Source organism: Orbicella faveolata, unplaced genomic scaffold, assembly GCF_042242905.1.
Source record: "Orbicella faveolata isolate gen_17 unplaced genomic scaffold, um_ofav_v1 contig_25, whole genome shotgun sequence".
Taxonomy (NCBI): domain Eukaryota; kingdom Metazoa; phylum Cnidaria; class Anthozoa; order Scleractinia; family Merulinidae; genus Orbicella; species Orbicella faveolata.
In genome coordinates this window covers 13,409,038-13,432,095 of record NW_028301553.1, presented here as the reverse complement: position 1 = coordinate 13,432,095, position 23,058 = coordinate 13,409,038, and the positions used below count along the sequence as shown (strand labels likewise).

The 23,058-nt window shown below is 40.2% G+C and overlaps 1 protein-coding gene across 2 annotated transcripts; it reads right to left on the bottom strand.

Moving 5' to 3' along the window:
- Positions 1-2,125: 2,125 nt before the first annotated feature.
- Positions 2,126-21,206, bottom strand: LOC110057960 (fragile X messenger ribonucleoprotein 1 homolog A-like). Of its 2 annotated transcripts, XM_020764569.2 has the most exons (15): positions 21,051-21,206; positions 20,930-20,982; positions 20,728-20,821; positions 18,790-18,861; positions 15,004-15,086; positions 11,794-11,859; positions 10,618-10,711; positions 9,829-9,945; positions 8,651-8,818; positions 7,949-8,027; positions 6,962-7,080; positions 6,532-6,618; positions 4,945-5,265; positions 3,953-4,085; positions 2,126-3,382 (listed from the first exon to the last, which is right to left on the bottom strand). In XM_020764569.2, exons 1-15 carry the CDS (start codon positions 21,189-21,191, stop codon positions 2,796-2,798), a joined length of 2,214 nt encoding a protein of 737 aa, XP_020620228.2. In that variant the 5' UTR covers positions 21,192-21,206; the 3' UTR covers positions 2,126-2,795. The 2 variants fall into 2 exon arrangements, with proteins under 2 accessions (XP_020620228.2, XP_020620229.2); XM_020764570.2 differs by lacking the exon at positions 3,953-4,085 and having other exon boundaries at positions 2,944-3,382.
- Positions 21,207-23,058: the final 1,852 nt, after the last annotated feature.

Sequence of the window (23,058 nt, the reverse complement as noted above, 5' to 3'; positions counted from 1 at the left end):
ATCTTAAAATGACAAAGAAGCACCTCAGAACAGCAATAGTCATCATGAATATGCAAAATGAGATTACACCAATCGGCTAACAAATACGTCACGAATTTTTAACAAACAACACCCTTTGCACGCTTTCTTATGTACAACTTTGCATTTACTTTGTTCATATGGAGCCCACGGAGACCCGTCTGGACTGTATAAACGCAAAATGAGCGTTTTTCAAATTGTATTAAGCGTTTTTGTTGTTGTTGTTGTTGTTGTTGTTGTTGTTTTTTTGCAGTTATCGGATGCCAAGATCCGTTCATATCATGGCTCACTAAAACCGCCGGATGGCCCAAAGCAATGTTTTTAAGTCATTATCAAGACGGAGTCTCGACAAAACAATCAAAAAGCTATGGCTTGATGTGCTTCGTCTTTCGCGGGAAATGCAAGATTTGTTCACATAACATTGGTAGTCCTTGCGAAACTAGTGTCGGTCCCAGGCGTAGAGAGTCGCGCGGTTGCGGCGGGAACCCAAGGGGAAAGCGGGGGGGGGGGGGGGGGTGCGAATAGTGGAACGCAGGGATCGGAGAACTTGCGATGAAAACTTTCATATACATAGCTGATGACGGTTTGTTTTGCGTCAGAAAAAAAAAATATTCAGGTCTTTGATTAGCCCGACATCTTTATGAAATTTGTTTTTTTAAGTCCATTGTTGCCTCTCGTTGTCTTTACAAAGATTCGTGTCTACTTTGCTCTCGTTTGCAAAAGGTGATTCACTCTTTTTTGAGTCTTCTCATATTGGTTACCAGCTTACTCAAATGTCCTATCGGCCGCCTCGAGTCACTAGTTTAGTGTGAAGAAATCCACTGCTAAACCAAACAAGTGTAATCCAAGCATAACGCCAGATAAAGTAAACAGGAGTGCATTTTCATTTCCGGTAATTTTACAATTCGATCTGCCGCGATCTGGCCCGATTTGACCTTTATTGACAATTAAGTTTTGTGATTAATACCCGTTTGCTTATTCTCGTAAAGTGTGCATTACATGTTAGTTTTAGATCAGCTCATTGCAGTCACTAGAGCTTTCTTATGTTTGGGTTACATTTGGCTCTTCGAGACTTCAGTAATTTCGAACCTTCATAAATAGAGTTACCTACATTCTCACCCCCAGTAGCCTGCTTGGTAGCCGTTCAAATTAAAAGAGAAAGGAGAGGAGAAAACTAGAAGCACTAAGTGGGAATCTTACACTGGGCATGCGAAAATTCCTTACCCAGGAATGCAGCAGTCCCTCCATATCCTCGTGTCTCTGGTCACCTGGACACGAGGCAAAAAGGATTCGCGTGGAAAAAGTAATAGAGCATTCACGAGTGCCACGCAAAATGAAACAAGCGTAGAGCGCACGAGGGAACAGAAAAATTTGTGAAAGGTCGAAGGGTCGGAAATGTTCTCAGAAAATGAAGGTGGAAAACATCCGTGAAAGCCAGAGGACCTCCAGGAGCAGTGAAAAACAAGCTGATTCTAAAAATCCAAGTGAAACGCGCGTGGAAACTAAAGCAAAGTAATCGCTTGTAGCACATGAATTAACGCGCGCGGACCTGCATTGAAAAAGCCTCTCAAACTTTAGGTGTGACGCGCGTAAAACGCTCGCAAGAACGCAAAATTTAAAACAGGGGGCCAAAGCTCGCAAGTTGGTGTATGACAGAAGACGTTTGTGACACACAGTTTAACGCGCGTGCATCTGGGTGGAAAAAGCCACAGTAAACGTGCGTTGCCGTTAAATCCCACGTTTAAAGCCCCCCTCGGATATAAGCCCTTCTACTTGCTAACAAAGAGTATTTTTCCGTCCATCTAATGTATGAGTGCGATCCTTTTGCGTTTCATTACAAACACCACAATTTTTAATCGAAGGTTATAGGCTAATAAGGTGATAATAGGGTAACAGCTTTAAATGTAGTGGTATGTTAGCTTTAATTCGTTTCTCAGATACGTTTCATCTCGCCGTTCCGAAACATTTTTTTTGTTTTCCGCTTATATAGCCCCCGGATATAAGTCCCCTGTTTATAAGCCCACCCAAAACCCCTTATGAAGTTATACAAGCCCAGGACTTTAACTTGGTATTTTACCGTATTTCACGAGGAAATGTTTTCAAAACCTTTAAACTTGAATGTCAATATTTTTAATCCTCTGGAGCATAGACTTAACTTGCTTCAACTTATAAAAATATTAGATCTAAAATCACTTTACAGATCTTACAATTTTAACTTTGCGTCCTTTCCGGCCGCCATTTTCCTTTTCAATTATACGCGACAGAAGAAACACATGAACTTTAAGCAAAAGAAAGAAAAGTAAAGTACTAACAGCCTTGTGAAGTCCTTAACCAAGACGTTTAAATGACAACCTGTTCGATTGCCACCGGAAACGGTCATCAATGGAGTGCTTACGTGCCTATTCCTTAGCCAATCGAGAAGCAGAGTTAGTCTGTGAGGCTGAGATGTCAAAGAAACGATACACGTGCAATGGTTTGTGCTTTGATTGGCTGAAAGGTTTGGAAAACCAACAAAAAGTTGTCACAATAAATTAATCAAGGTAGACGTTAAGGTGCAAAGTGGTTCACTGGAAGATTTCAGAAATGAGACAAAAGACGAGCTTTCTGACAATAACAAAAACACATGCAGGACACGGCGGTCGGCTTTAGTAGCGCGTAACATTGAATAAACAAGATCTGTTTTCACTTATAAATTAGTTGTTATCATTTAGTAGATAGAATTTCTATCTGTCTGTACAATTTTCTACATCAGCAGAGCTCAATACTCCCGTATGCGTTCAGTTCTCTTGCGCAGATTCCCCTTTCGCCTCCGTACTCTTAGTATGCCCCGCGTTTGTATCAGCTGGCTTCTCCTCAGTCACAGGCCTGCTCGGTTTCTCATCCGGGCTCTTCGCATCGCTATTTTCTTTCCCCTTCTCTTCTCCCTTCGTCTCCTTTTGTTCTTCTACTACAGAAACGTTAACCTTCTGTTCCGCATTCCTTTCACTGTCTCTTTTACTCTCGGCCTCCTTCGCTTTGTCTTTGGTAGACGCCTCAGGTTGGGCTTGGGACCGCTCTCTCCAGTTGGCCGATAGACTTCCGCTACTCGGTCGGAATTGGTTGCCGCTGTTTCCGCGGGGCCTGTAACCTGACTGTGATTGTTGTCTTTGTTGTTGATTTTTACTTCCGGTTCGTTGTCTGTGGTCCTGTCGGCCATGTTGTCTATTACCGTTGTTTTGGTTTGTCCTGGCGTCGTTGTGGTCGCTGTTTTTCCGTTGTCCTTCGTTTCTTCTGTCATCTTTTCCTTCGCTGTCCGTTCGTCGATTGCCTCCCGTGAACCAAGGCAAAGGTTTCTTTGTCTTTCCTTCTCTTGGTGGAGAAGAGGCTGGAAAAAATCAAACCACAGTAATGTCATTTACAAAACTTCCTCAAACGAAAATATCAAAACTTCTTACCAAATCTAACTACTGTTAGATGTTACTGAATAAAAGAATTCTTTCTCTTTTTTTTTTTTGGGGGGGGGGGGGGGGGGGAGAGGTTCGTTTGCTAAGTTCTGTAATTAATACGAAGTCGTGGAAACTGCTTTTTATCAACGAAAGCTGCCAAGCTATAGAAAACCAGTCACAACTCGTTTTCACGCGTTCTCTTTTCACTGGTCGCTTGTTTTCCCGCGCTTTCTACTGGTTATACGTTTTCCCGTTCTTTTCACCAGCCGCTTGTCTTCCCGCGCTTTGCACCGGTCATACGTTTTCCCGTTCTTTTCACTGGTTGTTGTTTTCCCGCGCTTTAAACCAGCAACTTCTTCCCACCGCTTTAAACCGGTTGCACATATGTTCCCGTGCTTGGCACCGTTTACCTGTTTTGCTCCGAGTTCCAATAGGTTCTTTGCGCTAGTTTAATTTGTTACGGTTGAAAGTCTGAAATGTAAACATTAAGGTTGCGTTTTAACCCTTACATGTTACAATCTCCTCTTTCTCATTTACTGTCTCCCCAGGCTTACTCCTGCCTTGCTCACTCTCCTCAGTCTCCTCCTCCACGATCCCTTTCAGCTCTGACGTCGGTGTAGACGCTCGCCGGTTTCCAGAATTCTGATACAAAACACGGCATTCAAAACATTGCAAAACATTGCAAAAAAGATGTTTTACCATCTGCTAGCCCTGACCACCTTGAGAGAACTGGATCTGGTTTAAATCACACGCTCGCATATTTTTCTATTCTTTTCATTCTGTAGGACGAAGAATTGCACTGGTGTTGTCGGTTCACCACTGACCGCTTCCTAGAAGACACGTGCGACAAATGCTTCTCAACGCATCGGAGAAAATGAAAATCAGAAGCTCGTGATGGTAGCACGAAGCAGATTGAGCCGTTTAATGGGCTAGGTCATTGTATTTGAGATAATTCTGTTTATTTTCGTTAAGTATGAGTTCTAAACGTCAAATTTACAAGGTACCAATCTTTTTTTGGTAAAATCAAGACAAAGAAAGATGATTTCGTAGCGCGATATATGAATTTTTCAAACAAATTGAGATACACTTGCAGACGTTTTCAAGTTGACTCCATTGCCATTTGTGTTAATCTTCTCTAATATGGTTTTTCAGTGTTTCTTTCAAATTCCTCTACAGTTTTCAGCCGTTACCGAGAGATGTGACCATTCTTGAAATTGGCCAAAAATTGTACCCCTCCTCTTCAGCATCAAGAAATTATGGGAGAATCTTTGTTCACATTAGCATAAGCGATACAGTTTTCGATGGAGCTACAAAAACATTAGTTCTGAATATTGAAAGGGCACAGCACAATTAACAGTCTTCTCTGCGCAAAGTCGTATGAGGAAATTACGTAACCAATGACGTCAGCAACGATTCTACTCTATGCATCAATCACGTTTTCTCCAGTCCATGCTATCGACCATGCTTACTCCACAAGTAAACTTCACTTCAATAAACTCACCTTAGAGGACTGCTGTGAGTTAGATTTGTTTTCGGGGGGTTCGGATTCACTGCTCGATCTTATTCGTATAGTCGGCTTGGTTTTCGGGCCGTCCTTCGTGCTAACGAACATCCCTTCGCTCAAGTCCCCGGCGAAACTCTCCGAAGTCAGCGACCTGTCACGCAGGCTCAACATGTTGTCCTGACCAATAAATGAGAGACTCGGCCCAGGTCGCATCTCGGCCGGTGTGGGTATGTACGCGGGGCCTTGGGGCGGGTTGATGCCCATACTTCGGAGCTGTTGATCAAGGCTTTCTTTCTCTTTTTTCATCAGTTCCACGTCCTGCAACATAATTAGATTATTGTTTAACTAGCGCCTTACATCAGGCTGGCGCGCCTGAAATTTAAATTGACCAATCAAGATTCAGCAGGCGGGAAAAACTGTACTGTCCTGGCGTCAACGTATGCTAAGAAGAAAAGCATGGCATTTAGGCCACTTTTCCCACAGGAGACGGCATTAGATATTCACGAAATGGGATTTGCAATTCCAAAAACCATACCAGGTTGTGCCTCCAAGCTTCTAATTTGGCGCCAAAAATGGGTTGCCGGCGTCCAGCAACTCACTCGTAAAAGGCGCATTGCACGATCCGGTCACATGGTACGAAATTAATTAAGCTGGGACGCAAGTTACACCGTGGGATTTCCAAAACAAACGAACTCACATCAGTCCAGCGCGACTTTCTTTTGTTTTGAAAGTCCTACTGTGTAACTTGCGTCCCAGCATAATTAATTCTGTACCATGTGACAGGATCGTGCAAAGGGCCTATTCCTGGCGTGTCGCCAGGTAGGAAAATAGTTATGTTATTCTGAACAAAAGATCTTGTCTCGCGTCAAATTAAACCAAGAATTCCCAAGTTAAGTATTAGAGGAGGCCAAAGAAACTTTAGGATTGTCTCCGAAGAAAAAGACTTTTAACGCGTGGTTTCGGTAGAACAGCACGGTTTTGACTGCCGCCTTACTGCGGACGCAGTCACCGTATGCAAGGCGCGCATTTTACATCACAATCTTTGCCAATTTTCAGCCGCCATCTACCTGTAGCAGACAGGGCTGTTCGACTCTCGCAGAAGCGTTTGATGACATCACCTTTGAGGCTGCAAAACACAGCGAAGAGACACTCATATAATCTTCACTTTACAAAGAAAATTTTCATCTGGAAATGACGGAAACATCGGAGTAATAACGAGTTGATAAACGCCACCTCAGAGTGTGGCTACTTGATCGGCCGAGAGGTCTGGAAAACCACTAGAACGGGAGGCACCGGTATAAAGCGGTTTTCATTTGCATGACGAGAGTTACTTGGTTTTGCGTTACCACGCTACACCATTGGCTAAAAAAAATTGCGCCACTTTGCCATCCAATCAGAAGTAAAACTAAAACCAATCTTGATTCTCTCGCACACGTCCCCCCCCCACCCCCCCCCCCCTTTTGCGTCAGCTAAATGTATTTTACTTCGAGTTTTGATTGGTTCATTGGATTGTCTGTGTCCTTGTGATTGGCCTAATGCCCTCCATAAACACATCCAATAGCTCAATCAAAAAGATATATGTACCTTAAGATGTGACAAATGGTAGTCCAACATCATTCGTGCATTAGCGATGCATTCTTTTGTTCCAACGAACAGGAATGAAACTTCTTTCTAAAAACAGAAAAAAATTTTAAAAAAGTTTAAATCATGATGATTTTCGCGCTCGTCATCGCACTTCGGTATCAGTTTAGAAGTTTTCCCGCGCTTATCACCCATTGCATGTTTTCTCTCACTTGTCACACACTTCACGTTTGCCCGCGCTTGTCACCCACGCTCAATATCGCAATTTTTGCTTCTTGATTGGTTTGTTCGAATCCTTCAGTTTCTTGTGATTGGCTGGATTTGGTTGAAACACACTCATTGACGAGAGCTGCCACAAGATCTCGATAAGCTCCAGTTTTCGGCCAACATCGCACAAGAAAACAAACAAAACCAAACCAGGGGTTAAAGATACCTTAGAAGCTTTTTCTTCCATGGACGATCTTTCCTCTGGTGGTTCAATCTTGACACGGGTAACGCCTGAGCGATCCACAATATCCTGTATAATACGACCACTCTTTCCTATAACTTTGCCTGTAACATGAAATAATAATCCATGCAAGTCTTTCAAAGTTATTCATGACCGTGACGGTGTTGGGATATCTCTTCTTGATTAGTATAGATTCTTTCAGTTTTATCTCTCCGTTTTAGTTTCACTCTAAGTTTCACCCCAGAAGATATGTCAAAGATTCCAAACAGTGTTAAACCACATTTCCTAACACCTTGAGGTTTGACCAAAGTACTTCCCTACACGTCTTTTTTTCAAATCTCTCCTCGTTGTTTGGAAATCTGGAACTGGGTTGCGTTACGTTTCGTATCGTTTGGGTTGTCCTAATGGCCAGAATGCCGGAAACCTAGGAACCTGGTAATCCAAAATCCCAAAAACTGAGAACCGGAATTATCCTAAACCTTGGTTTCTGGCAATCTGAATTTCTGGCATCTAGGACCACAATCCCGTTGCATTGCGTTGCGTTGTGTTGCGTTGTTCCAACTGTTCCAGTGATCATTGATTAATCAAAGACAACAAACCATAAATTGTACATAAATTTCAAGGTATTACTATGGTAGTTATAGGCTTTTGATAGTTTTTGTAATGTGCTTTCTTATATTTATGTTTTTATTTTTGTATATATCTTATTATTGTGTAATCTATGTTAGGTAAAAGCTTCATGGCTCCTATTGACAGCAGAGATGCTTTGCAAGCTCCCTGAAGGGACAACCCTGAAAATTTTAACTTTAGATATTTACTTTTAAGTGAAGGTGTCTATCTATCTAAAGACAATGTGGAAACATTGGCCCTTTTTTATCTGAGGGAAAGATATCTAGATAAAGACTCTCTTGTAAAACACTCAATTTTACTGAACGTTAACGCAAGTCAGGGTTTCGACATTCCCAACCTTACCTACAAGCGGTCTGGGCACATAAACAGTTTCTTCTGCAAACTCCAATAACCTTCTGGCTTCCTTAACAGTTGCTTCACTCTAAACATAAACACAACCAGGTTAACACGAGCTATCAACCTCCCCACTCTACTAGCCCCCCCCCAACCATTCCCCACCACCTCCTCCCCCCCCAAGAAAAAGAAAGATGGACCTCTTGTAGGGTAGTCATTTCTTTGTTAACAACTGCACAGCTAAATCGAGCTTGGCTGTGTGAAATGTCCAGGAGCGTCCACTACTGTCAGCCATCTCCTAGAGGAAGAATTCTCTTGCGGCTGGCAAATCCTGGCAACCCAGCCCCCACGCAGACGGGGACAACAACAACTTATCATACTGATAAAACAGTGGAACGAGTGAGAGGGAAGTGGAGGACCAGCCTATGAGAAGAGATCCCACGCCCAATAAAATGCTCACTCTGATACAACGCACTTTCGTGAAGAGCACTTGGAATCCTGGTGCATACATGTGCATATCTAAACCCCACTGACTGCAAAGATAAGACTGGTGCTCTTTGTTGAAGACTCCTTAAAATCACATTTAAATCCCTATAAACCTTGACTAGAAAGCTTTTCTTTCCAAGATCTTTCACTTATATGTACAAAAAATAAATAACAAAAAAATAATTCGTGAACCTCCACATTCTTCTATGGCATACATGTACTCACATCTCCGCAAATATGGAACGTACAGTTTTCCTCATCAACTTCAATAGAGATAATTCCAGCCAGTCTTCTGGCCTGTTGTATATTGGCACCCTGAGCACCAATGGCAAGACCCATCAGATGATCTGGCAAAGTCAGCATGTCCACCACACCCATCTGTTTCTTTGCCGTCTGGGAAGTGATGAGAAAAAAACAGGCACCACAAAAAATAAGGAACTTCATTCAATACAAAGGCTTCTATCATCTGTCTGATAAATATGGTACAGTGCCTGCCTTTGTTAAAAGGATTATCCATTAGTGCAGGAATGATTCAATGGCTAAAGGGTAATTATAGTATGTTCCAGCCAAAACTGGGGAGCTCTGTATCAAACGCCCAAGCTCCCCCCCCCCCCCCCCCAATTTTCAGCGCATGTTTAACATTAAGCCAGTTTCCACAAAGAACGATATCAAATTGTTAATCACATAGTAAATGGTTTGAACCCAGGAGTATCAGTAGTTCGTATAGTGTGATCGTCCGGGTGAGTGTAGTTCTGAAAAGAACTGTTGTTAGTGACTGACGTTTCGACAACCTGAGCGGAAATCATCTTCAGAGTCAAGTGAATAGCGTTTGTCAGTCGATGATGTTTAAGTCTGGTCCGTTGAACGTGATTGGTCAGTATAGCCATGATGGTATTGGCTGAAAGACTCGTGTAAAGTTTGTCATCAGTCATTGGTGGGTTTCGATCCGTCTGTTGTTGGTCAAATAGGTCGGTTTTTGGTCCGTGTATTGTTAAGTCGGTCTGTTAGAAGTCCGTTTGTCGGTTTCGTTTCCGTCGTGGATAAGTCGTTTGTAAGGCGCCGGTAGTTGTTGACATCTGTTAAGAGGCATTTGTTCTAGGTTAGTGTACCAGCTTTCCAGAGTCAGTCGTTGAAAATAGTTTGTACTGTAGGTTAACTTTACACGAGTCTTTCAGCCAATACCGTCATGGCTATACTGACCAATCACGTTCAACGGACCAGACTTAAACATCATCGACTGACAAACGCTATTCACTTGACTCTGAAGATGATTTCCGCTCAGGTTGTCGAAACGTCAGTCACTAACAACAGTTCTTTTCAGAACTACACTCACCCGGACGATCACACTATACGAACTGTTGTTAATCATCAAAACTGCTCAATTTATGACAGTAAAAGCATACCTCTAGCTGTCTTGCTGTCTCATCTGTCCAGGACTGTAACAACATCTTTGTTCTGAGACTTCTGAAATGAATCTCACTAAGCATGGCTGCACACTTCACTGGACGTTCAGAACGAGACTAAAGAAAACATAGGATGTAAGGATGTGTTCCTATGGGATGATCTGGATCAGGATAAGTGACCCAAGATCACTCAGATCATGGTGCATCAAAGGAACCAATGAATCCACTCTGGTCACAGAATCATCACTTCCTTTGATGCACTATGATCCGAGTGACCTTGAATTACTGATCCCGACCCAGATCAACCCAAAGGTTTGCACCCTCTGACTTACAGGGCATGCTCTAGCTTTAAAAAAAACACTGGTCGTAAAATTTTTCAACCGCAGAAAAACTTCCAATTTGTGGTCATTAAACCCCGGAAGAACAAACTCATATATGCCAAAAATATCATTTCAACCTTATGGAGGCTTCGACAAAGATTTACTGAAATGGGACTTGTCTGTCTTGTCTCCCTGACTGTTATGACTGGAATTGACTAGCAAGAGTTACAAAGGTTACAACAAAGAGGGTGTGCATGTGAGGGAGAAGGCAACTGTGTCCTTGCAACCATGTGTGCATCTTATACCCCAACATGTTACTCCTGTGATGTAAGGGCTGTACTGTGAGTTGTTTTCAATTTATTACAATCACAAATGAACATCCAGTGACAAGCAGTGAGCCTGATAAGTTCTAGTTTGCAAGGCTGTGCCATCCCTAATTTAAGTCAAATATTGTCAGGAAGTCACTCACCAACACAACAAGAACAGCTAATTCATCATTATAATAAACACAGGATGCACCACATTGTTTCTTGAATTCTCGATGTGTCCCTTCATCTTTACAGCTATGAATAAAAGTTACAAGTAATGATGTCATAATCTTCTCCAACCCACATTTAATAGTTAGAAAATAGCCATATGAAAATATACATGCTGATTGGTTTAAAATCATGTTTCGATAAATTGACAGAAACACAGAACTAGCACAAGCTGTTGACGTAGTGATGGCATGAGCAAAGAGAATTTACATTTTGATGATCAAAGTAAACAAGTTGTTTTCTTTTTCCGTCACCCAGTTTTCTAAAAGAAATAGAAAATATGTTCTCCATGTTTCTACCAAGTTATAAGAACATGCGTGGAAGTTTGGGAGAACTCAAAAAAAGCAGTGGAAATACTTGCTTGTTGGCCCATGTTCCTTCAGCATTTCTCGTTCTCCCAAACTTCCACTAGTGTTTCTATAACTTGATAGAAACATGGTACATGTTTTCCATTTCTTAAACAACTGTTAAGAAACTGTACCTGGCAACAGCCAGAAATCTTACACAGTTCTGAGCCTTCATTTTCCAACCTATGTCTAGAATTCTGCCCAAAATTCCTAACGACACTTGACAAAATACCAGCCATAATGGCATGTTACATTGTGAGGTGTTAAGTCATTAGTCCAATTTACGATCCCCTCCCCCTCAAGGTTGAATAGATCAACATTAACATGTTGTTGGAGGTAGGGGATAGTGTGGGGTGGGGGGGGGGGGGAGTAAAGGCAAAGACCGTTTGTTCCCTTTGGCCTCAGCAAGTATCACCTTTTGGCTAGAATTATACTAGTTTACAAATGCAAATGCTGCCATCTCAATGGCTGAGCAATGGTTCACTATCAACCACTAGTGTACAGATTCTGGAGGTGGTCCACATAATGGCAATGTTAACTCGTTTCTCTTAAGTTTTGGAGAAAGATTTGGAAAGATTACTTAGTAATTCAGTTTTCAAGAGGAGTTAGGAAAGGAAATTGGCAGTAATGCCACTTTAAAACCCCAAAATTGTTGTGATATTACAGTATGTACAGTATCCTAAAGTCCTTGTTGGGTTATGCAACAGTTATTAATTATTACACATATTGATGTAAACTGAATAGAACCAGTATCCTACATACAGTTGTCTCAAATCTTGTGGCACATCAATCATGACCTTGTGGTACATATTCCTGGAAATTGGCCCACTGAAAAAAAAACAGCAAATAATTTTATTATCAACAATAATTTATCAATGAATAAAATAACATTACTATTAACAACAGTACAATCCATCTAAATTGGCCATTTTGCAGATGAGTACTCAGTAACCTGGCCTATGAATGAAAGCAAGACTGAAGGTGACCTTGCTTTGACACAGACCTCTCTGCTTTTCTCATTTAAATGCCAACTAGTTAGCATAAGAACAACTTGATTTATGCAACAAACGCAGTGAGGTCTGTATCAAAACAAGGTCACCTGCATCTTCGCTGCCATTTAAAGGTATGGTCACTGAGCAGACAACTATAAAATTGCCTAATGGACACACTGCATTTGCAAAACAAAATAGTATAATCATATAATTGAAGGGGTGAGTGCAAAACCATGCTAAGTGACGATTTGGGCGAAAAAATAAATTTTCGCGAAAGGGCTTGAAGTTTTGCATGTGGTCTTCAATGTAATAGAAAAACGTGGCTCTGTATTTTTATCACTGGTTTTTGCTTTGTTTTCGAGTTATAACATATGCAAAAATACTTGGCTTTTCCTAGCCGTGTCTTTAGGAGTTTATTTGTTGAACAGCAAACAGGCAGACTGTTTATAGTGTATGAAGCCAAAATCAAATATCACAGCATATATAGAGCGGAAATCTGGGAACAGATTGTTTACATTGGTTATTGTGACGTAAACACAACACGTGAATCGATCAAGCGTCAAACGAAATACATTGAACAAAAAAGAGATGTGCCACATTAGAGCTCTGTCAACTAATATCTTAAGCATTGTTTTAAAGTACCTTGTATGCCTGCCTGGTGGTTGAGAGACATCATAAAGCCTCGATAAACCTGTAAGTCATCGGCACGTTTTAAAGAATCAAAATGTGTTCTGAAACTTCGAAGGCAGCTGATATACCGTAATTGTGTTATCGGTGTTCAAAGTCAGATCAAGCCAGGCAGCAAAGTCCAAGAGCAGTTCTTGCCCAAGAAAAATACCCTCTGGTGAGTCGTGGCCCAATTGCCAAGCGTTGCCAGCGTCAAAGTTTGGAAAGCGAGAACTGGTTTTAGACTTATAAAATTTGTCTTGTATTGACCACCATGTTTTCCCACACATGAGGTGTAAAGACCCTTCCCGCCATGCATTGCGATCACGTTCTGCGGACGTTTCTCGAACTGGTAACTAGATTGTTCAAACATAATAATGGCCAACAAGTAGCGATCGATTGTAACATAGATCTGTGATGCAGGTTGCGTTGATTTTATTTCAAATTGGCATGGTTTGTAGTGTTTTGAGCTTCTGGGATCAGCGGACATGCAGACGTATGAAGACCCGTACGTTGCGCAGAAGGGTTAATCTGTCAATCTGTCAGCCCTATTTATAAAGCGTTTTCACGTGAAGTCATCAAATTCTTAAATCCAAAACTAAACAGCCACCAAAGTTGTTATCCTCATCAGGCATAACAGGTACCAGCCCATTTTGAACTTGGAAGTTATGGCGGTGCATGACATAAAGCTATGATCGCATTTGTCGAAAACTATGTATTTATCTCATGATTTTTTAGCCATTTAAGACGTTGCCGTGTTTGGAAAAGTGCTTATTGAAATGTTTATTTGTTTTATTTTATTTTTATTTACCCCTTTTTTGGCCTGAAATCAACATTTTTGAGCTTATACGTTGCGTGAAATTACCATTTTCAGGAGCCCATCATAGGCTCCTGCCATTTTGCTGTTTTCTAAGTGAAATCAACATCCTTACTGTCACGGGTTAACGTCAAATCAACATTTTAACCTATTTAGACTTGAAATCAACATCATTGAGCTTATAAATTGCGTGAAATTACCATTTTGCTGTTCTCTCAGTGAAATTAACATCCTTGCCGTCAAGCGTTAACGTGAATCAACATTTTAACCTATTTAGACCTGAAATCAACATCATTGAGCTTATACGCTGCGTGAAATTGACATTTTGCTGGTTTCTAAGTGAAACCAACATCCTTGCCGTCATGCGTTCACCTGAAATCAATATTTTTAACCTATTTAGACCTGAAATCAACATCATTGAGCTTATGCGCTACGTGAAATTGACATTTTGCTGGTTTCTAAGTGAAACCAACATCCTTGCCGTCATGCATTAACCTGAAATCAACATTTTAACCTATTTAGACCTGAAATCAACATCACTGAGCTTATAAGTTGCGTGAAATTACCATTTTGCTGTTTTCTAAGTGAAATTAACATCCTTGCCGTCAAGCGTTAACGTGAAATCAACATATAAACCTTTTTTGACCTAAAATCAACATTTTTGAGATTATACGTTGCGTGAAATTGACATTTTGGTGCTTTCTAAGTGAAATCAAAGTCCTTGCAGCCGCAGCAGGCCGATCCTTAGTTATGATAAACTGAGGCAAGACTTCGACTTATAACAAAGGCTTGGCTTGGCTATTATAACAAAGGATCGGCTCTGTTTATCATAAGAAAGGCTCAGCTTCGTTTATTTGAAGGCCTTGGCGGGAAAAGGGGGTTAGATATTTTAATCAAAAGTGAACTTTGTTGAAAATGCTCCAAAATTTGCATGCAGTTTTGTTTAGGTATGTTTAGCAATGTCCTGTAGTTTTTCCACTAAGCTTCGCTTCATTTTCGAGATATTGCATATGAAAAAAAACCACTTGGTTTTCCTAGCGGTGTCTTCATAAACAAAGCAAAAACCAGCGGGAAAAATACAGGACCACGTTTTCCTATTACATTGAAGACCACATGCAAAAATTCAAGCCCTTTTGCGAAATTTTTTTTTCACCCAAATCATGGCATGGTTTTGCACTCAACCCTTCAATTATATGAACAAAAAGTTATGAATCACGCACAATAATACATGAAGCACTTACTAAATTTAAGGCCTAATATACAGTCGAACCCCTATTGAACGGCCACCTATTAAACGGCCACCCCTATTAGGCAACCAGTAACCAAAGTCCCAATGAGGGCTTTTCTATTGTTTTTACCTCTGTTAAATGGCCAGCCCCCATTAAGCAGCCAATATCCATTTCTCCAAGGGTGGCCGTTTAATAGCGGTTGAACTGTAGTAACAATAACTTAGAGTGCTAGTTGTTGTTGTTGTTGTTGTTGTTTTGGTTTACTTACTTGTGACTAGCTGGACGAATTCTTTCTCTTGGGACAATCTCATTAAAAGTAGCATCCCATCCAGCATATTGAATAACATAGTACTAAAAGAAACAGAATTTACAGTTCAGGAAATTGTTCAGTTGTTATATAACTAATACATTCCATATTTTCCCAATGAAACACTGGGTGTCCCAGGTAGATTTGTAAATTAGACCCTCAAGGATTTCATCTTTGAGGTATGATAAACTTAGGTATAATTATCAGATATTTAGCTTTCACAAAAATGAATAATAATTCTAATTAACTCCAGCCTAAAAAAAAACAACAAAAGTAAAAAAATAAATGCTGGAACAAAGAGGCCAAATTTGAAATAAATGACTGGGGCACTTAAGGTGAATGCTCAGTATCCCTAATGCCCATGATTTTCGTATCATTAGCGCGTGCACACGAGCGCATATGCATAGAAAACGTTAGAGATTTCCCTCAAGCTAAGCTCAACAGCAAAATAAAATAATGCTCGTTTCCTCTTAAACAAGCACGGTGACAACCACTTTTTAATGTATGAATTTAAATTACACAAGGATATCTACAATGTATCTTGATTTGAAGAAAAGTTTAAAATTCTACTTAAAAATATTTTGATTTTAATGCTGTAAAGAATATGCCATTAGGTAGTGCTGGCTATGTGCAGCATGCAGAAAATTCTTAACTTTGTAGTATAATCATAACTCCTGTATAACTAACATGGTTTAAAATGTGAGTTCAGGGTCTATTTTGTTTAACTTCTCTAATAAATTAATTCAATGAGTGCTTTTCTTAGAATTTCTACTGTCCCTTTCTGCTGACTTAGGTTAAGTAATTAACGACAACCTCATCGGTTGCAAAGTTGCTATAAAGGCCATCCATGTTGTGCAAAAATGAGCATGGTAACCCCTATTGTTAATTGCATTTTTCTGATAAACATAAACATGATTACCAACTGGATGAAGTTTGAGAAATTTTTTATTATAACTCCTTTTTAAGTGGAATCACCTTTATCAAGAAAATACAGTACATTGTACAAGTAGTGTACGTAGTACAGTATAATACAGCAAAATACAGAAAATACAGTATGTTGAAGTGTAATTATACCAGCATTTTGGAAACAGGTGTGAAAAACAAGGATAAAAGGCTTTTTCTAGAGTCATTATGTTCATTCCTGGACAAGAACTCTGTTAATGAAAGGGCACTCTTCCCAAGGGTTTATGCATCACTGGTTTCCTCCCCAAGGGGCAACAAACAATGATGTCTTGGCTACATATTTGCATTCCGTGACTCTTACAGAGTACATTTCTCTGAAGAAGACTGCAGAAGGCGCTCAAAAATTCAGTTTTAACGTGTTTTAGATCTGTTTCAAACTCCCTTTTTAGAACTTTAATCATGGGGGTAGATTGCTCCAACAATTTTATTGTAGTGTACGGTGGTCTTCAATTGATTATCACAAAACCAAAAACAAATTTTAATCACTATGACTAATTACAAAAGACACAAATAATCCATTAAACCAATCAAAACACCAAGCAAATACATGAAGCTCACTCAAAGTGCAGGAAAACATGTGCAAGCAAGTTACAATTGGTTTTGGTTTTACTTCTGATCAAATGACATTTGGAGTAGCAGAGTCCTTTTTTAAGCTAATCAGAAGGCATAGCAAAGCAAAGCCAAAGCAATTACTTTAGACACTCAAGTGGAAACTGCTCCAAAATGTATTTTAGGTCAAAATGATTTCAAATTAGTTTGATTTTCAACTCTATAAAAGGAATCCTAATTTAACAATAATATGAAAATTTAAGAGAGCGGTTTTCAATCGAGCGTCAAAAAGTAATTTTAGTTTTATATCTCTACGCTACATGATTGGCTTAAAAAACTAGCGCCGCTTTTTCATCCAATCAGAAGTAAATCCAAAACCAAAACCAATCATGACTCATTTGAACATGCCTTCCTGTGCTTTGCGTCAGCCACATTTAATTACTTTGAGTTTGGATTGGTTCACTGTATTGTCTGTGCCCTTTGAAATTGGCTAGAGTGTTGACTTTGATTTTGGTTTTATGACACTCAATTGAAAACTGCTCTAATATAACAATTTAATAACAATATAATAATATAATTATATCATGACTATTTTTTTAAATTTATTTATTGTATGGCCGACTAAATTGTAATTTAGGTGAGGGCCATAGATTTGTCAGTACACGACGTTAATGTGTTTTCCCTCAAAATAAGGTTATTACAATGTGTAGTTCCAGAAAATATCCATACCCCCACCACGGAGGGAATTTCATGAAAGCCCCCAACCCCCTCCTCCCCCGAAATTTCCATTTTTAAACACAAAAGTAACCCCCCACCCCACCCCTCCAGAATTTCTACAAGTATTATGTACACCCCCCATACCCTCTGGAAAAAATAGTTTTGGCAAGAAAGTGTGTTAAAGTTGAAGTAAATACTCCAAGCACTTAGCTGTCTTTGTTAGGGGATTAGACACCAGTCTAGAGTTTTATGGGATGTAGAGAGGGAGCACACGAGATGGAGATTAAACGTTGAGTTAGCTTATGTGTCGTCATCTCTTTCACGCAATAACAGTCTGCATTGCACATCCCTGCTGTTTATTCTCAATCGATCGTAACATCTGAAGATACACACAAAGAAAACTTGCAGAAATTTATTGCTTTAACAGAAAATAGATAAAAAAGGTAACTTGTCAAATTACCTTCCTATATGACTGAGTCCCTTTGTAACTGTGGTACAATTTCCATTGAAGGACTGATAAGATGAGTGTGGATGAAATGGACACCATACTTTTGTCGTGAACATGATCGCTAACACACCCACGACAAAACCCAATTTTACAGCAAAATTTATGTACAAACAGACAGAGATAAACAAGAATAAGAGATTTTTAAGTTTGTGAAATGGTAGCATTCTTTTTACCTTTATAAAGAAACTAATTTTTATGATAGAAATTTGCTGCCACTCTACAGCTTTGAAGTCCGATGCGAAAACAAACCAGGCTAGTCACCAATGCTTTAGGGTCCACAAGGTGACCTCATTTAGACTGGTAACAAGTAACAGCAGCCATTTCCACGCAACGGCACGTTCTTTGCATTTGTTAGCTTCCAAAGTGCTTTTTGAAGAAGGAAAATATATTTCAAATATAATGCAATTCAAATACAAGTACTCAAGCTACTATTTTTTCATGTGAAAGATCAGGCTAGATCTACTTCGCAGGTAAGAAAGGATTTTTAAACAGGTAGATCAATACTTGAATCTGTATCGAATCGCAGAGCATCTGGAAACTAAATCGACCATCCAACCCCCGTACCCCCACCATGGAGGGAATTGGAAATTCCGGAGGGGTGGGGGTATGGATATTTTCTGGAACCACACAATTGTTATTATTATTAGTAGTAATAATAGAAACTTTAATTTGTTATTTAAAGTGGGATATGGTTCTCTGTGACCTTGCAGGTGTATTCTGACCCCAAACAGAATAAAAGAATAACCAAACACTGATAAATAAATTTGAAAGGCTAAAATTTTAGTTCAAAGCTACAACCTCAGACACAGGGCGAAGCCTTCCACCAGGACAAAGGAATATGGTAAACCTCTGCCCAAAGTTTAATTTGGGGATGGGGGGGGGGGGGGTGGCAATGTGTCATTATCCTTGCTTGATTACATGAACATGTCCCAGGACTTATATTAATTTATAGCCTTGCCAAAATTGTGTTGATTACGTCTAAAAATTCAACACAAAATGTTTTCAAATACCTCTCCCTTTTTGTGTACAATTCTTGCCAGCCACCATCCACACGGTTCGCCATCACTGTCTCTTGTGAACACCTTCAGTTGATGAACATACACAACAAATTAACTTTGTGGATGCTGACAAGGGCTAATGAAAAGGCAACAACAGAGTCCATTGTTGTCGTAGGTGTCAGAATATCATATGATTCATCAGTACCACAATTGTATCATGGTGTGACAAGAAGTGTTTCTACTCCCCCGTAATGGGATGCTAGTCCAGTACATTTTTAAGGTTACCTTATTCCAGACCTCAATTTTATTATTAACTACACAATAAAGTTAGTTCAGGGGGGCAGCAACTAAGATCAACCAATCAGATCGATCCAAAGTCAGTGTCTCCAAAGCATTGGACCAGGCACTGTCCCGAATGATCCCACACGTTCGCTCTTAAAGATTTGCAAGGGAAAAGTTCCGGCATAGGTGTTTCACTTAGCAAAACACACCCTGGGACTGGAACTAGGAAATGTTTGAAACACCTTCTGGACATCCTCTAAGATCTCAAAACAGCTTTGTATATGATCAGGTCATCTTCAAATATCCTACATGTGGTACTACCACAATAAACTTTCACACCCTTGACTCAAAGAAAGTTGAAAGGTATATAATCTTGAGTAGATTATTAACTCCCACTACAACAAAGTGGTACCAATCATGCTCAAGAATGAATACAGATCACTGCTATCACCCTCCACCTCACACAAGGCAAGTATATGTATCTCTACTCCCCCCTGGATGGGATGCGAAATCAACTCCAAACTAGTAGAGATACTCTTCCCCAAATTGAATTTTTCTTGTACAACATACTGGCATTAGAGGAATAAACAAAGAATTCTCGTTCTGACCCCAACTCATCCCCCTTAGAGCTTTGAAGTTAATCCTGAAATGTAGATCACATTGAAGCAGGGTCCCAAGAGGGGGGACATGTCTAATGTGGCCAGCCTGTCCAAGAGTTGCACGTGGTTGCAGTCTAACCCAGGTTATTACTCAGCAATTTCTCAAGTTCCAGCACACCAATACTTATTTATACTACTGGGTGACCAGGCCAAGGGGTGTGTTAATGGTCACCTTTACTAGAACGGGTAATTGTTTTAAATTGCATCAGTATTGTTATTAACAACAGAATTGTAGCCAACCCGTGTTTGACAGTCATTGTACTCATCACAACTGCAGTCAAGCTAATTTCAGTATCATGAAAGTAACATACTCCAAAGATGGCTTGATTGTTAGTGGAGTATAGTACCAATCTAGCCCACAACCCCCTGTAGATAACAACTCCACTAAAAATGCCTTTGCAACAAAAACTAAGCCAAGCGTTGCTTCATAAAGTCGTATAATTTTTGTTTTTAGTCAAACCAAAAGCAAATACATTATCCTCCAGGGGCTGTCTTTATACAGGCCTGGACATCCTATGGGGAATTCATACCTTCCCGTACATGCAGCGATGTTTTAAAATAGTGTAGGAGATATTTAACTTCACTTCCCAATGGTGCTAGCCATTTACTAACATGACAAAAAGATCGACATTCACACAAATAGATTCCCACAGCTGAAAATTCCCCATCTGATCACACGAACCGCAAATCCAATTAACAGTTTGACCCGATATTAAAGTTCGCACGTGGACATCTCGTAGTAAACAGCACCAGAAAGGTGCCAACCTTTACGCAACTTGTTATTGCACAATCCCGCAAAGTTATTGACGAAAACTAGCGAGAAAAATGGCAAAAATATCCCATGTAGGTCATAAGATAATTAAAGATGCTAGCAACCAACGCCACTGATACAGACATTATCTGATTGAAAACAATCAAAGCCTTTCACAGCCGAGTGACCTTTTTCGCCATTCGATCACATGGCCTGGCTCTGCTCGGTAACCAAACAGGTTTTCCCAAATAGCCTCACCTCTACTTCATCGTCCACATATAAATCACATCTTTGGTTCGTAGATGGAGGCAGACGAACTTCTTCATAAGCAACCCTCCTGCAGTTATTCAATCTGTGAGGAACCAATACGTAAAGCATTTGTAAGCGAGCATTGCAACAAGGTAAACAATGTATACAGATGAAAAATCTCGCGCCACAACCAAAATTCTTGCTTACGTACTCGTGTTGAAGAGCGATCGTGACTTGGTCTTGATGAATGTTCCTCACATAACCCTGGGAAATAATTGTTCAATAAGTACCTAAGCATTTCCTGAATTATCTATAAATTTCGTGGTCTTCACCTTGTAATAAGCCCCATTTTTGCCGCAAACTTCTACGGACAAATCCTCCATGTTTTCTTGCTCAACTTGCACTGCTGTCCCAGAGGCAGTCTGGGATATCAACAAATTGCGCAATCTGGGCGCGAAACCACTCGACGCCATGTTTGGGTGAAAAACGTCGGTGTAAGTCAGATCAACTCAAAATATGAATATTTTCCTGCATTATTTTAACATCTGCAAAACAGTTATAATCTAATACGCGAATTTCAAAATAATTTTGGCTTTGATTTGCGTTTGTCACTGTTGATCAAGGGTGGTTACGATGTTAGTTCTCGAGGAATTTGAAACAAAAACAGTGTGAAATTGTTAGTCTTGACTTGTCGCGACTCCGTCACTTAGTGTCACATATCAAATTCAAAGAAAAGACACTCGTGCGTTCGCCTTTCCACAAATATCACGTAAAATCGCCTGGATAGAAATTCTCAATAAATCCCTTCTAAATGTCACAAAAATGTTCTAACTTTCTCGAAAAACCCTCTGAATATCAGTCTTATTTTTGTCATAAAAATACAAGATCTTTTTAAAAAATCACATGGGCCAAAATTTTCAAAATTTTCTTGCAGTAGCGGAACATGTCGAGGAAGAAGGTTCAAGCACTTTGATGGTACCAACGTCCGTCATTTTGGAAATTCAATTGCTGTTTTAGCTGAGCGCTGTTAGTGATATGGAATGCATTTTCGTGTGGAAAATCGCTGAACTTGATTGTTTTTAGAGTGTTGTTTCAGTAAAATAACAAAGAAAACGCAGGACTAAGGCAAAAAAACTATGAAAGCTTATGAATATTTCTAAATATCCCTAAGTTTTCTAAATATCTTAATATTTTCTAGATACTCCGAAACTTCTAAATATCCCAGAAAATATCCCGATATTGGTGGAAAGGCCCACCCTTGCGGCTACAGAATCACACGGTCGAACCTCCACTATACCAGCCACCTCTCCACAACGGCCACCTTTTCCCGTCCCACCCGGACGGTCCATACCTTCACTCTTACTGTAACTTCTCTACGTCGGTCACCTCTCTACAACGGCAACCAAAGGGCACCCCGACTGCCAAAATAACCTCTCGACAACGGCCAGTTAAGAATGGTGTTTACAAAACCCAATGTTATATTGTAAAAGGTCACCAACTTCATCCTTACCACACGTCGTAGGTCTCTGTTGCTGTTTGGTTTCTGTTTTATTGATATATTTTGATTTTGTTAGGTCCTAAAGTACGCATTTTTTTAAATATAGAAATTTTGTATCCTCCAAAAAACAGGTGCCATATTACATAGGGGCGTAGCTTGGGGGGTGCGGGGGGGGGGGGAGGACATGACAATCTGGTGAGTACCCTCACTTTGACACAATGTGACCCCCTTTGAAAAATCTTGACTTCGCCCCAATTACAGCCCTTCCTCTCTTTAACGGCCCTTTCTCTACAACGGCCATTTTCCTCTGTCCCCAAGCTGGCCCATTGTGGAGTACTCTGGTAGTATGCGAGACAAATACAGTACGTAGAACAAGTTGATAAATTGCAATTGCATGTTGTGTCTCATTTTTTTTTTTTTAAATCTTTCACCATGATTGCTGTTGATTATGTCACATGGGTGCAAGATCCCTGGGGTGCCCGTCGGAAAATTTGAATTACCCCTCAGGGAGACCCATCTGGGGGTGACTCGAGCTTTATTGACCCTTAAAATATACCAGTTTAAAACAGACAGACAACGTTTTTTTTAATTATTCCTTCGAGTGCACCCTAAAAGATGCCTGAAAAGCCCGGTTTAGAAGTAAGACTAAACATCATGATTTGCACCACTAAATGAGACGACGAGCACACCCAACCTCTTCTACATGAAAGTCTACCCCCCCCCTCCTCGAGGGGGGTGCAAGATGACGGAGACGCGTAGTTATTTTATTTTATTTTATTTTTTCCTATTGTTATTTTTATTATATATATTTTTTGAGGGGCTGGGGGGTGGGAGGTGAAATT

Coding starts and splice junctions, on each gene's coding strand:
- LOC110057960 (XM_020764569.2), bottom strand. CDS start 21,191: ATGGCGTCGAGTGGTTTCGCGCCCAGATTGCGCAATTTGTTGATATCC. Junction 20,983..21,050: donor AAAATGGGGCTTATTACAAG/GTGAAGACCACG, acceptor ATTATTTCCCAG/GGTTATGTGAGGAACATTCA. Junction 10,712..11,793: donor CCACAAGATTTGAGACAACT/GTATGTAGGATA, acceptor TTTTATTCATAG/CTGTAAAGATGAAGGGACAC.